The following is a 13,990-nucleotide window of genomic DNA, read 5'->3' as shown; positions in this document are numbered from 1 at the left end:
GCTACTACGAAGATACAACACAGAACTGAAAGTGAGAACAGCAATTGAACAATTAATAGATTCTCCTTCTGGCCCTGCATCTGCTGCAAATGCTGCTGTGCCTCATTTACTGTGCTGCTTAAACTTAAGACAGAGCAGAAGGAAGAAGAGGAAAATAATTGAAGGAAAAAGAATAGGAATATGCAGATGAAAGTAAATTTGTAATGATGAAGCAGAAGGAGAGGAAGAAATGGAACAGAATGAGAAATAATCATTGTTGGAGACAAATTTATTTTTCTTCTTTCAAAGAAGTGTGACCAAAGGATAAAATTTGACATGCAGTTATTTTCCTGAAGACTGTCAGCAGAACTTCTGCTGGTCGATGCCACTGCCTTAGCCAGAGCACTGCATTCTACAGTCCAGGCCTGTGTTTGTTAGCTTGAACCTTCTCCAGTTCCTCTCATCTCTAGGATGACCACGTGGCTATTAGGCAGAGCTATAGTTTACTCATATTACAATTAAACTACAGGAAAGCATGTAAGCATGCAGGGGAAGTGATGGTCTAGCTGCTGCATAACTGCAGCCACAGAACAACGCACAAAAAAACCCCCACGAGTTGTGCCATCAACCACGTTTCACATATTTAGAAGCATGCAAATAGGTTTAAATCATATCCACACACACTCCCCTTGCTTTCTCTGGATGCATGAAACCCAAAAGACCACAAGCTACATAAAAACAAGAACAAAAACCCAGCCGAAAGTGGGTTTATCCAGAATGGTGAGTGAAAGGCAGCGAGGGTGGTACAGAGGGAAAGCCAAAGGAGAACCCAGATGGGGCTGATGTCCCTCTGTGCTCACTCAGAGCAGCACTCCTGGAGCCCTCCTGCAGCCCAGGGACTGCAAACAGCCTCTGACATAGTACAGCACAGGCTGAGCACAGCCTGACATGGTACAGCACAGACTGAACACACACAGCCTCTGACATGGTACAGCACAGGCTGAACACAGCCTGACACGGTACAGCACACACTGAACACAGCCTGACACGGTACAGCACAGTCTGACACGGTACAGCACACACTGAACACACACAGTCTGACACGGTACAGCACAGGCTGACACGGTACAGCACACACTGAACACACACAGTCTGACACAGTACAGCACACACTGAACACACACAGCCTGACACGGTACAGCACAGACTGAACACAGCCTGACATGGTACAGCACAGACTGAACACACACAGCCTGACACGGTACAGCACACACTGAACACAGTCTGACACGGTACAGCACACACTGAACACACACAGCCTGACACGGCACAGCACAGCCTGACACGGTACAGCAGACACTGAACACACACAGCCTGACACGGTACAGCAGACACTGAACACACACAGCCTGACACGGCACAGCACACACTGAACACACACAGCCTGACACGGTACAGCACACACTGAACACACACAGCCTAACACGGTACAGCACACACTGAACACACACAGCCTGACACGGCACAGCACAGCCTGACACGGTACAGCACACACTGAACACACACAGCCTGACACAGTACAGCACACACTGAACACACACAGCCTGACACGGCACAGCACAGCCTGACACGGCACAGCACACACTGAACACACACAGCCTGACATGGTACGGCACAGACTGAACACACACAGCCTGACACGGCACAGCACACACTGAACACACACAGCCTGACACGGTACAGCACACACTGAACACAGCCTGACACGGCACAGCACAGCCTGACACGGTACAGCACACACTGAACACACACAGCCTGACACGGCACAGCACAGCCTGACACGGTACAGCACACACTGAACTGCCTGCAGAACGGGGCAAGCAAGGCTCTGCCCCACGCAGGGCTGCAGGGCATAAGGTCTGTCCTGGTCTAAGGTAAGCCCAGCTTTGCACAGCACTGGTTCCTGGCTGAGGAGCTCCCAGGAGCTGCTCTGGAGGTTCCAGCTCACACACAGCTCGGCAGACTCGCACGGCATGGAACCAGAGGGGAAAAACCATCTGTAGGTACTTACATGGAAAATGAAAATTAACTGCACTTTAGGCATACTTTAAAAGAAACATAGAATAACCCTGTGTGACACACTGTTCCCGAAAATCATTCACCTCAGTCACAAAAATACTTCGGACTAACAGCATTTAACACCTCTAATAAACGGTTGCTGCAATCAGATTCTTTGTTAGTAACAATTTGGTTAACCAGTTACAGCATTAATCAAAGCTAGCTATGAGAAATGTTTCAAAAAGAGCCTACTAAACAACAGGGGGGGGGAAAAAAAGCCAAATAATACTGTAACTATTAGATTTTAGTTGATAAAAAACCAAAACCAACTTAATAAATTATTCAGTGCAGAATCAAAACAATTTCAACAAAACGTTCTTCAATAAACACAGTAATTCAAATGTCAGCCATACATCTTTTAATTAGCTTTTTTCAAGACTTACCTATGTTTTTCTAATTCGTTGTGTGATGACCTATTAAAAAGAGAAAAGAAATATTAGAGAAAGGATAAATAAACCGAGATTTAGAATATTTAAAAGCCAATACCTGCATAAGTTGCTAAAGAGTTCTCTAAAATACGTATTTAACATGGATTATGAAACAGCTTTTCTATTAAATTGGTTCACTTTTAGATTCTTGAGGGTATCAGCTTAATTTCCATGAATAAACTGTAGGTTTGGGGGGAATTACAATATATTTGCATTTATTAGTGTTCAATACATTCAGAGACAGAAATGAACATAAAAAACTGAGCAGGTTAGTAATAAAAACAGCCCACGAGAATTTTATCTGTAAAGAAAAATTATGAGGGGGCAAGAAAGTGTTCGAAGATCTAAATGGTAACATGTAAGAGCAAAAAGCACCCAAAAAGCCAGCTTTCAAGCCCACGGAGAAGCAGAAAGAAAAATCAGCAGCTAATCACTGCTTTTGTTGTTGTTGACATCTTAATGGCAACAAAAGAGGAATCCTTTTAATTCTTCTCAGTCTACAAACAGAAAATAAAACCCAAAAAAATCATAGTCCCTGTTCTGACCACAGCAGTATGTTATCCTCTTCCAATATGCTTGGATTAGAGATTTTTTTTTTCTTCTCCAACTAATGCCTTGGTTTTTTTTGCCATTAGAAGGCAGCCCTAAATTCTTGGAGGATTTTTTTTTAAACTGATTCAGCTAAAAATATTCGTTTTATTTATTTATACAGCTCAGATTAAAAACATTCCTAAAATGAAGTTACTGTCACCGTTTCAGAACCAGCAATTTTCCATACTTTCATTTTTGTCCCACTGAAAACATGCCCAGCACGTAAGGATCAAAAGATGCAGAGGCGGTGGCAGCTTTTAGGGTTGGCAGATGATGTCAGAGCAGCTCTGCTGGAGCCTGCTGCAACCCCAGCCTGCAGCTGGGCACGGGGTGCAGAGCCAGGTGCCTTTGTGGAGGGCAAGGGCACGGTGCCTCCAGGAGCAGAGACATCCCAGGGAGACTAGGGAGCCTTCCTGCACAAATGCTGCTCAGTGCTGAGCTGTCCTGCCTGTCCCTGCACACACCCGGGCTGCTGGATGGTGAGACTGATGGCAGAGCATCACTCCCCATAGTGAGGGGAAAAAGAAAGCAAAGCTCACACAAGAAACATCCAGTGAACAAACCCACAAGCAATGAATCTCAGGCCAGTGCAGCTCCTGATCCTGCAAGGAACTAAGTGAACTGCCCCTCTGCAGGTAAAACTGAAATGTGCACAAGGCTCAGCACAGATGCTAATCCACTCTCACCAGAAAGCATCTCAGTGCTGGTACCAAGACATCAATTATGTCAAACATTACCTGGCATCTTTTTCTCAAAAGCCTGTGCATTCTCTACGCATTTTTTTTTTTTACACTTGTTGTGAGTGATCACAACAAAGTGAGTCATGATCAAGTACAATGCCATTTAAGTGCTCCTGACCAAAGCAGCAATACTACAAGTGTTACACACATTTTCTGTGCAATGTTAATAGGGCAAGGTGGGCTTGGTCATTTGGCTATGTTAAGAGGATATTGTTTTTATCTCCTACTCTCATGCTCTACACAGAGATCAGACTTTCTCACAATCATTTCTCCACACCAATGTTCACTAAAATTGACAAAGACTATGCTAAATCCACCGGTGTTAATGAAAACACATGGAAAACAGAAGTTCAGGAGGAAACCATTGTCCCTGAACAGCCTCAACAGGCCTGTCAAAGGCACTGCTCGTAGGGAACTTTGGAACTAGAGAGGAAATACAGGCTGGCCTGGATTCATTCCTATGACATGAACTCCTTGACATTTCTGGCAATTAGACACAAAGGTGAACACGATCACTCCAGCTGGCCCAGCAGCTCCGGCAAGCACACACAGGACAGCACGGGAACCACTGGCCAAGGAATTCAGGAACCACTGGCCAAGGAATTCAGCCTGCACAGAGTGTTGAGCTGGGCTGAGGGAGGATGGCAGTCCTGCATACAGCACACCTACGGGGCACCTGTGGAACATGGAGGTGACCCTGGTGTTTGCTGAGGTATGTCCTGCCAGAGCAGCTCTGGAGCAGCACAGCCATGGGTGTGCAGCTGCCAAAGCCAGTGGCAGTGACCATGTGTCCCTTGGCAGAGCTCTTGGGGACACAAAAGCCTCGGCGACGCCTGCAGTGTGCAAACGTGGGCACCATTTTCAGGAGATGTTGGGGGCTGACTAACGCCCCAGCTATCAGGCCCAAAGCAGAAACCAAAACCAAGAGTCCTAACATTTACCTGAGAACTGTTCCATCTACAGAGCAAGTTAAATACCCTATTACAATGCATGACAGGGGTTTCTTTGGTTGGGTTTGTTTTCAGAAGAGATGAACCTCTTTCAAAATATTGGTTTTTACTTCCTTCACTGTCTACAGCACACTGTATTGAAAGAATATCCATCTCCTGCTGTTTATGCAACCTAAAGTGAGGGAAAAAAAATATAAGAACTGGTCTCCACACAACCCAGTACCCTGTTTCAAAATGGAGTCTTTTATTACTTTAGTAAAGATAAGATGTAGGTCACAACTAATAAGATATATCTATATATGTATTTATACGAGAGAGACAGATATATGACTGCATTTTGCAGGCAAATGGTCTGTGGAGCCTTTCAAAAATGGCTTCAAGAGAAGCAAGATTTCTGGTGCTTAACTTAGGTTCACTCCACTGAGTTCGTATCTCCACAAAAAGCTTGGGGAAGTTGGGGGTAGCAGTGAGGGGAAAAAAGAGGCAAGAAGGTTGAGATAAAAATAAAGGGGGAAAGCTGACAACAAAAAAATCCTGCAAAATCATAGATTCAGAAGGAAGGGATCACGAACACGGGTGCTCAGACTACGCTGTTGATCTGAGACAGCTCTAATATCCCTTTAGCAAATGCCAAGCAGTTCACTGACTATAAATTTTATTTGTGAAGAAATTGTCAAAAGAAGAATTGAAAGAACAAGGAGGAGCCAAGCAAATGCAACCATTGGTCTGCAAGATGCTGTGGTGCTTCTCACAGGACACATCCAGAGCCATCCCCATCAAGCACCTTCCTTTCCCCAAACAAGAATTCTAGGTATTGGATTTCAGCTTTTGGTTGATTCAACAGTCAGCAGACACACCTAAGAATTTGGACAGGTGCTGACTGAGATGGCAAGATTAATACAGAAAAGGCAAGGGCCCCTCCATGTCCACTGCTGCCAGTTTATGGGTGAGCCAGCAGGATCTGCTCACACACAGATTGAGATTTCACTGTGTGTGATGCACAGCCTGTTTCAGTATTCAGACACCCTCCCTGCTCCATCCATCTACCCCTCCAGACGGGGCATCTGCTCAGCAGGAAGCCAGCAGCTCCTGACAAAAGCAGAGATGTGTGGCAATGCTGCTGACATTTATTGCCTTGTGTTAATGGGAGCAGGTCTAGACTGTGACTCACCAATAAGATTCCAGTTGCCAACACACTTTAAAGCACTATAGGTAGCAAGGCAGGGTAGTTAACCAGGTGCTTGAAACAGTGGCAGCACCTTACCAGAACCAGGGCTTTCTGGTGCAGGCAGGACTGCCAGGGTGTTATACAACCCCTGTGCAGGATACAACTCCATCTCAGGTCGTGCAGCCATGTGAACTACACTGCCAGCACATCACCTTTTGTCCAGGCCAAAAGAGTAAGAACAAACAGAACAAGAAGCTTTACAAAGTGCTACACCTTAAGTGTTTGCATCCAGTTCCCACTTCCAGAAATGCAGGTGTGTAAAAGCACAAAGCTTACACCTGCAGTCTTGTGTGAATAAGGATCCAGATTCACTTCCAGGAAATTCCCTGTCCACACACCTAACCTGCTGTGGAATGTACCTGAGAACACTAGTTCATCCCACAAAGCACAGATAAACCTGAACATAAGCACACGTTCTCCCTATTATTCACTGCTTCTGGGTTGTTGGTTTTTTCCCAATTGTTTCAAACTAGACACATTGCTTACAGCCTGTCAAAGAAACAGCCTGTACAGAATTAATTCACTAAAAATTAATTTTGCATTCCCCTCATAGCAAAATTTAACCAGTTCTGCAGATTCAGCTGGGATCTGGGAACCAGGCATACTGGCACAGCCTTGATGCAGAGTTCTGGCTCTGGGATCACAATCAAGTTGGTGCTGCCACACGTTTGCAGTGGCCAGGTCTGAACGTGCTTCTAATACGGGGGCAATTTGTTTTCCTCAACTGCACAAGCAGTGCAGCTCCCAAACATCACAGACCTACTGCAGTTCCTCAGGGGGGACAGATCTGTTGGTGAAATCTATTATATTGGGACCAAAATGCATTATTTTGAAATCAAATGTGGTGATATCAATTGCTGTCCTAGCTTTAGGAAGGCAGAGAAAGATCTATCGAATTCAGAAATCCAGGTGAAAATTCCGAGGAGCTGTGTCTGCACAGTCTGCTTTGCAGTGTTTTATTCTTGGCCTCTCACAAAAAAAAAAAAAAGAAAAAAAAAGGAAAAATAAAACAAAAATCAGGCCCCGATCCCTAAGCTGCTTAGTGTGGGCACAGAAAAACATCTGCAGAGAGCAAGGGGATCGCTCTGCGGGCCACAGGTTCACCCTCACCATGAGCCAACATCAACAGAGGAATTTGGACATTAGGCCCTGTTTTTATTTGAAAATCCAAATGCTGCTTTCATCTTTTTCTGCATATAACCCTTTGCCAGAACACAGCACGAAGTACATGTCTATTTATGTAACATATGAGCAAAAATATTAATTAATTAATAGACACAGAAGATATATTTATAAACCGGCATTTATTTTGCTCCCTCTCTCTCAATAAACCAGCTCCTAAATTAACAGGCCAAACACACTGCACCACCAACATTCAATTCCTTTCTCTGAAAGTAAATTTAACTGTGACCTCAGTAGACAGGCATCTAACACTAAGATTTTGGTTTTCATTTTACCTTATTTCTGACCCTTTCATGGCGAAGCAGCTGCCTGAGCTCCCTGGTGCATGGGCAGACACACACCTCAAACCCACACACAGCTCAAGGTACTCAACACCTGGTGAGTGTCACTGCAGCCAGGGCAGAAGAAAGCCCAGCCATCTGCAGGATTGCATGTTCCTCTGTCAGAGTGCTTCGCCTTGTGAGCAAACGTCACCAAATTTCAGATTTGTGTCGCATTCCTCCTTGGCACATCGCACACACGTCACCTATCTGTTTCTTTGGAGCAAAAACCAAGCTTAACTTTTGAATATTTGCTATTAACATTTCCAAGGTACAACAGCAATAAATCCAGCTGTTTGTTTCATGTCTTTTTTAAATTCTAAGTACACCTTAACAAGAATTATTAGACTGCATGGCACTGATTTAGGAACTACATACAGCCACTGCTCTGCGGAGATATTTATTATACCATAGTCAAGTACCTGATAAGTATTATTGTAACAAGATGTGACCTAGGTTTACCTCCCTGCAAAAGATAATATTGTGGCTTTCTCTAATCTCCTGTCCTCTTCGCAAAACAAGAATTCAGTTTCATTTGCCAGAGGATTTTGGTCAAAATTACAGGGGGGAAACAAGTCTGAATCTCAGCTGAGGACATGGTATGAACAGCAAACCAGAAAGAAAACAGCAGTTTGGTTTGTGTGACATGGGAAAGGGCACATCACAGGAAACTGAGAAGAAAACATGTATGATCAAGACATTTTAATGTGCAAGTGAAACAGAAATGGCTAAAAATTGTGTCTGATTGCTACCAATAACACCGAGAATATTGTTTAACAACAAACTCTAACAACCACTTTCAATTTTGATTCAAAACTAACAGCGGACAAAGCAAAACTGTTAAATCCCTACAGTGGATAGAAAGCCTATAGATTTTGGTTAATTAAATGCAATTTTGCTGGTATTTTTCCCTGCACAAATCAAAACCTGCCAAAATTACTTCTCACTCAACTGCAGACAAGAGGCCAGCAGGCTTTTAGCCCAGCCCCGAGCATCCTGTCCGAAAGGCTGGCAGCCTCCTGCCCCTTCTCCTGCAGGTCTGGAACTCACCAGCCATCCACAAGGGATGGAGCTCTCATCCTACAGCTTCCTACACGAACATCACCTGCACCTCGGCAGAGCAAGGAGGGCTCCATCAGTGCCCTTGCTGCAGCCCAGGGCAGCTGGAATCCATCCCTGCCCATCGCCCAGCCCGTGGTGCCTGGCCAGCACACCTGTGCTACATGGGCTACGCTCTTCCCCCCACAGACAAGCACACAAGGGGGAAAACACAGAACAAAGAAGAGTACAGCACTCCAGGCTTCCTCACATCTGACAGTTTTTCTCCTCCTCCCCTCTCTTCTGATTTTCCAGGAATAAGGAGATGTTTTTCATGCTTTTATATATGTGTATCTCATAAGGCATGAAAAAAAACCATATGTGCATATATACATCTCTCACTTTTTAATCTGATCAGATGCTGCAAGCAGCAGGATACAAAAATAGATAATGAAAACAACAATGCCCCTGCAGATTTGAAATGTGCAGTTAGCTGCTCCTCTCCTACTCCTCCAACCTTAAATATGTATTTTTAATCTAGAAGAACAATGAAATAGTAAGACATGAATTTCAGACATGTATGCAATCCCCTGTATGCAATCAGATGCCTCCCTGCATCTAATGCTCCAAACCCAATGAGTCTGTAAAATGGTTAAAGTGGAACAATTTGGACAAACACTTTGCTCGGTGGTTCACATCACCCACAACCACTCCAGATCCCCTGAATTTTGGCCAGTCGTCTCCCTCTGTTGATCTTTGAGTTGCTTAGGAAGAATTAACTGTATTTCAAAAAATTCACTCTAGTCAGGGGCTCGACCCCTGTAACGTCTAAGCTCCAAATAATAATAAAACAGTGATGTGGTGTACATCATTTATTTTGCACTGCATACTTAAATGCAGGGGTAACTTCTCCCCTGCAAATCTAAGTGTGCAGGCAAAGATGAGCAGCGATTGCTGGACATGGGCACAAAGCCTGTAAGGACAAAGCAGAGGTACCCACAGGGCCCTCCTGCTGCCCCCCTGTCCCTGAAGAAACAGAGAGCTGTTAAAGCAATGTGCCTCTGCTCCCCACAGCGACAAGCAAGCCTGGTACCCGTGCTGAACCAAACTGTCCCAGCAGTGTCCGCACTGGAAACCATTCCCTGACAAGCACTGTCCTGTCCTGCAACACAGATGACCCATCCCTCATCTCATCACTGTAGCTAGAAGAAAAGAAAGTGTGAGCAAATGTACACATCGCAGGATGGTATTTTTGAAGGTTGCCACTGCTACAGAGTGAGAACCAGAGCAAAACACTAAGCAGGTAAACAACTACAAATCTGCAGGCAACAAAAAAGCAGGAAGGTAACTGCAAATGGATGTGTGTGCCTCAACTTTAATAACACTAGCAAATCTGTAACCAGAAATCTTTTAATTCTGCTGTATTTGATAGATTACAAATCCTCTGCTAAAAACTCCTGAAAGCAGCTTACAATTCAGACAAATAACTATTTTGCAGTGGATGACAAGAGCCCTAAGAACGGAAACGATGGAATAATAGCTCTGTAAGTAACACAGATTTCTTGAATGCAAGAGACAGACAAGAAATCTGTACAATTCAAGGAGCAATTTACAGCTGGCAAACTTATGAAATCTGTTTCGAATTCTTTTAAAGGCAGTGAGCATACTTTATACGAAAATAATTAAAAATCTTAAGGAGCAAAGTGTCTCAGGACACAAGACACTCCTCCCACTCCTGATGACTTTCTCTTTTGAAATGAACTGTCTTCTCATGCTCCATGATGAGACAAAGAATTCAACTAAAACTAAAAACAAAGTAGGAGTACTGCAGTGAACATCCCCCAAAATGGTTGCCTTGCTTGGAGCAGGGGCATGGGGCACAGTTTGCTCCCCCTCAATAATCTTTGAGGCACACTGCTCGGCCGCAGCGGGCACCACCAGGGCGCTCAGCAGCTCGTGGTTTTGCTCGGGGAGGGAGTTCGTCAGCTTTTGATTTCGGTTTGCACCTCCGGTGCCCCAGGAGCAGCTCCCGGCCGTCTGCGGGGCACCTCCCCAGCCCCATCGGAGCAGGATGCCCGTGGAGCGGCGAGAGCGGGCCTGCCGAGACTCACTGCTCCTTCGGAAAACAAGTCACGTGCAGAGCAAGTTCATTTTAGGCTATTCTACAGGAGCCACCATCCAGCATGACCGTGCAGAGCGGAGCCTGCGCTGCGGAGAGCATCGCTGCCCCGCACGAAGCAGGCCCAGCAGGGCACGGTGCTCGGTGCTCTCCGGAGCAGCCCCGGGAGAGGCGAGCAGGCAGAGCTCCGGGCAGGGGCCGGCAGTGTCCCCGTCACACAGCCGGCCTCCCGCACGTACACAGTGCTGCCCGAGCAGCAAACAAAGCTGCGGAGCCTGCGCGCAGCCGCGCTCGGCTCGTGCCATCGCAGCGCAGGTAGCGGCTGCGGGGCGACAACAAACCCGAGCGGCGGAGCGGCGACAAGCGGGACACACACCGAGCGAGCCGCGCAGCGCGCCCCGGCCCGTCTGCGTGCGGCCGCCGGGCGGAAGGGCTGCGAGCCGGCGCCGCAGCACAGCCCGCGGGGAGGACGGGCTCGTCCGGCACCTTGGAGCCCGGAGCTCCCGGAGAGGCCGCAGGGCGGGCGGAGTGTCCCCCCCCCGCCGCCCCGCACACGCTGCTCGCCCCGGAGCACAGCGCGCCGCAACCGGAGGCTGCATCTGCTCGGGCTGCCGTGGGGGAGGCGGCCGGCTCGCTGCCTGCGGTTTATAAATGAATGCCGGGGGGGAAATTAGGTGCCATGCAAAGAGAAATCTGGGTGGCGATTATGGTGTTAAGGTCTGCAGCAAAAGCCGCTGTCGGCGAGCGCGGAGCAGAAGGAGCGATGAGGGCGGATGGGTCTGAAGTGCAGTGAGTACTAAGGAGATGGTGTACGCGTGGCAGTGTTTATATGAGAGATCAAAACAGAGCCAAGCCCATCCAGGGGAAAAATGGCGACTACCGGGATGGGGAAAACTGAGACACTGGATTAGTTATTATTTTTCATAAATGTATGCACTGCACATAAGCTAGACACATTGGAAAAGCTGACGATTCATTCTGAAAAAGCGGTGCGTCTATTACCTGTTATTCTGGGATTTTCTGGCCATGGTGCCTGCCTTTGTTTTCTTTCTGGAATAGTCACTATCGAAGGGTAACACTGATGCATAGCCATGTTCTGCTTCTAGGGACAAAGTCAGCATTAGTGGCAATATATTTTTTCCATGCAATTTTTTCCTCCTTTGCAGGAACGCTAGGGTAAAGAACAGAATTTTTTCCGGTTGATTTATTTGTATTTTATTCTGGCATCTCTTAAAGAAGCGAGACAAAAAAAAAACATAACTCGGTAAACCAAGGGGGAAAAAAACCAACACCGAAGTGTCGAAATTAGGAGGATTATTGGAGTGCACATTAAAAACGAGGCGGATCATGCAAACCCTTGTCACGCTGCGCTGGGGGAGGGGAGCTGCCATACAATCACCGACTGCCACACACGGAGCGGCGAGAGGGATCCTGAGCGCTGCCACACGCACCGTCCCCATCCCGGGCGGCACAAACAACCCCCTTCTGGCTCGCTTGGGGGGCTCTAGATTTTAAAAAGCCAAGATCCGAGCAGCGATGCTCCCCCAGCGCGGTGCCGCTGGCGCAGCCCGGGTCCCCCCCGGGCAGGTGCGGGCTCGGGGCCGCTGCCCCGGCCCGGCCGCCGCACAACAAAGGCCGAGAGCGGCTGGGAGCGCCTGCGGGTGCCTGACCGACTGCCCGCCTGCGCCCTGTACCTCGGTCTCTTCGCTCCAAGTACTCGGCCGCTTCCAGGAGGATTAACAGGGAGTTCAATTCCATGGCTGCCCGTCCCGAGCCCCCCGCGCAGAGTTCACGCGCGGGGAGTCCCGAGCCCCCGGTTTTAAGGCACCTACATTTGACACACAGCGGACGGGCAGCCCGCGCAGCCAATGACGAGCGGCAGACGAGCGCGGGGCGGGACGTGAGCAAGCGGCCGGGCCAATGGGCGGCTAGAGGCCCCCCCCCCATCGGGGCAGGGGATGTTGACAGATCCCCTCCGCCCGCGCCCATTGGCTGCCCGTGTAGTAACAATTTAGAAGCCGAAGCTTAGCAACAGCACGTGGTGGCCCGGCCCCCTCGCACGCTCATTGGCCGTTTCCTTGCATGTTAAGAAGGCAGCGGCCGCCCATTGGTGCGCGGGGAGTCATGCAAATGAGAGCGGGGAAGGGGCCAATGGGACGGGAGGCGCGTGCCGCGCGGCGGGAGGCGGGGAGCGGCGCGTGGGCAGCCAATGGGCGGGAGGGGGCGCGGCGTTGCCGTGAGGAAGAGGTAGGCGGAGGGCGGGGCCGGCGGAGGCTCCGCCCCCTCACACGCGTCGGGTGGGACGCGCGGGGCGGGCACGGGGGAAGCGTGAGGGAAAACGGGAAAACGGGAAAAAGGGACAGTGAGGCGGCGGGGCAGCCCCAGAGGGAAAGTGTGGCAGGAAGGGAACGGGAACGAAAAGGACGATACGAACGGGGCGCCGGAGAGGCTGTGCAAATGTGCCTGGCACGTGCATCCGTGACGCCTTGCGGTGCTCAGGCGAGAGAGGAAGACCGCAGCGCTGTAAAAACGCGCACAGGGATGTAAGAGAATTACTAAACTCTGCACAATGGCCTAAGCTGCTGAAAAAGAGAAACAGTGGAAAGCTCTCAGAAATGCAGGCAGGGTTGCCTTGCAGCCCTTGGCAGCATGTTCAGCTGCCGTTCGTCATTGGGTCCACAGAAGCCGTGCACCAGAGTAGCCGGGCTCCCGGCGCACAGGCTGAGCAGGAAGAGCGCAGCACCTTTCCTGTCCACACCGTCCTATCTGTACTGCTAACTCTGCATCCCTATCTCAGAGAGCTGCTGCACAGCTGCTGCCTAAAACTGCTTGGTTTTAACACGAGCGAGTGTAGTTTTAAAATAGGCATATTTTAAGCTGTGCTGTGATCACACATTGGTACATCCTCAGGCCAAAAGTGCTGAAGCCTGTAAGCAGTCCTGCAGGATTGCACTTGGGCACACAATGGATCCCATTGGTTTTAGCTGAACTGTTCAGGTAAGAGCTATCCAGCATATAGGATGGATGCAGAGTATTGTCCTGTGTGTTTATTCCTTGGCAAAATATGACAGCCAGAGTTTCCTTTTAAAAGGATAATAGCAATTTAGATTAGAACAAGGATTATGGTTTACTGTTTTTACAGCATTGTGGTAAAGCCACATATACATTACACCTGATCTTATATTAGTCTGTATCTTGTTGCCTCAGATGCACTAGTGTAATGTGGCTCTTGAACATTGCTGAAACACAGATCACATTTTGCTGCCATTTGGTCCAGGGATAAGAGAAAATACAAGG

At 48.1% G+C, this 13,990-nt stretch overlaps 1 protein-coding gene across 3 annotated transcripts in view; it reads right to left on the bottom strand.

Annotated features, from left to right (window-relative positions):
* MXD4 (MAX dimerization protein 4) overlaps positions 1-12,692 on the bottom strand; it is a 39,291-nt gene extending 26,599 nt beyond the window's left edge. Inside the window, exons 1-3 of one of the 3 annotated variants that reach the window (XM_056489835.1) lie at positions 12,388-12,692; positions 11,696-11,795; positions 2,481-2,510 (exon numbers count right to left, since the gene is read on the bottom strand). In XM_056489835.1, coding sequence (XP_056345810.1) covers positions 2,481-2,510; positions 11,696-11,795; positions 12,388-12,682 — 425 coding nt within the window. In that variant the 5' untranslated portion in view covers positions 12,683-12,692. Of the gene's footprint in view, positions 1-2,480; positions 2,511-11,695; positions 11,865-12,387 lie in introns of all 3 variants that reach the window. The other 2 variants (XM_056489836.1, XM_056489834.1) reach the window with 2 other exon arrangements.
* Between the last annotated feature and the right edge of the window lie 1,298 nt (positions 12,693-13,990).

The sequence above is a fragment of the Oenanthe melanoleuca genome, chromosome 4 (genome assembly GCF_029582105.1).
Source record: "Oenanthe melanoleuca isolate GR-GAL-2019-014 chromosome 4, OMel1.0, whole genome shotgun sequence".
Classification (NCBI taxonomy): Eukaryota; Metazoa; Chordata; class Aves; order Passeriformes; family Muscicapidae; genus Oenanthe; species Oenanthe melanoleuca.
Note: the sequence above shows the minus strand (reverse complement) of the source record. Positions and strands in the feature narration are given on the sequence as shown.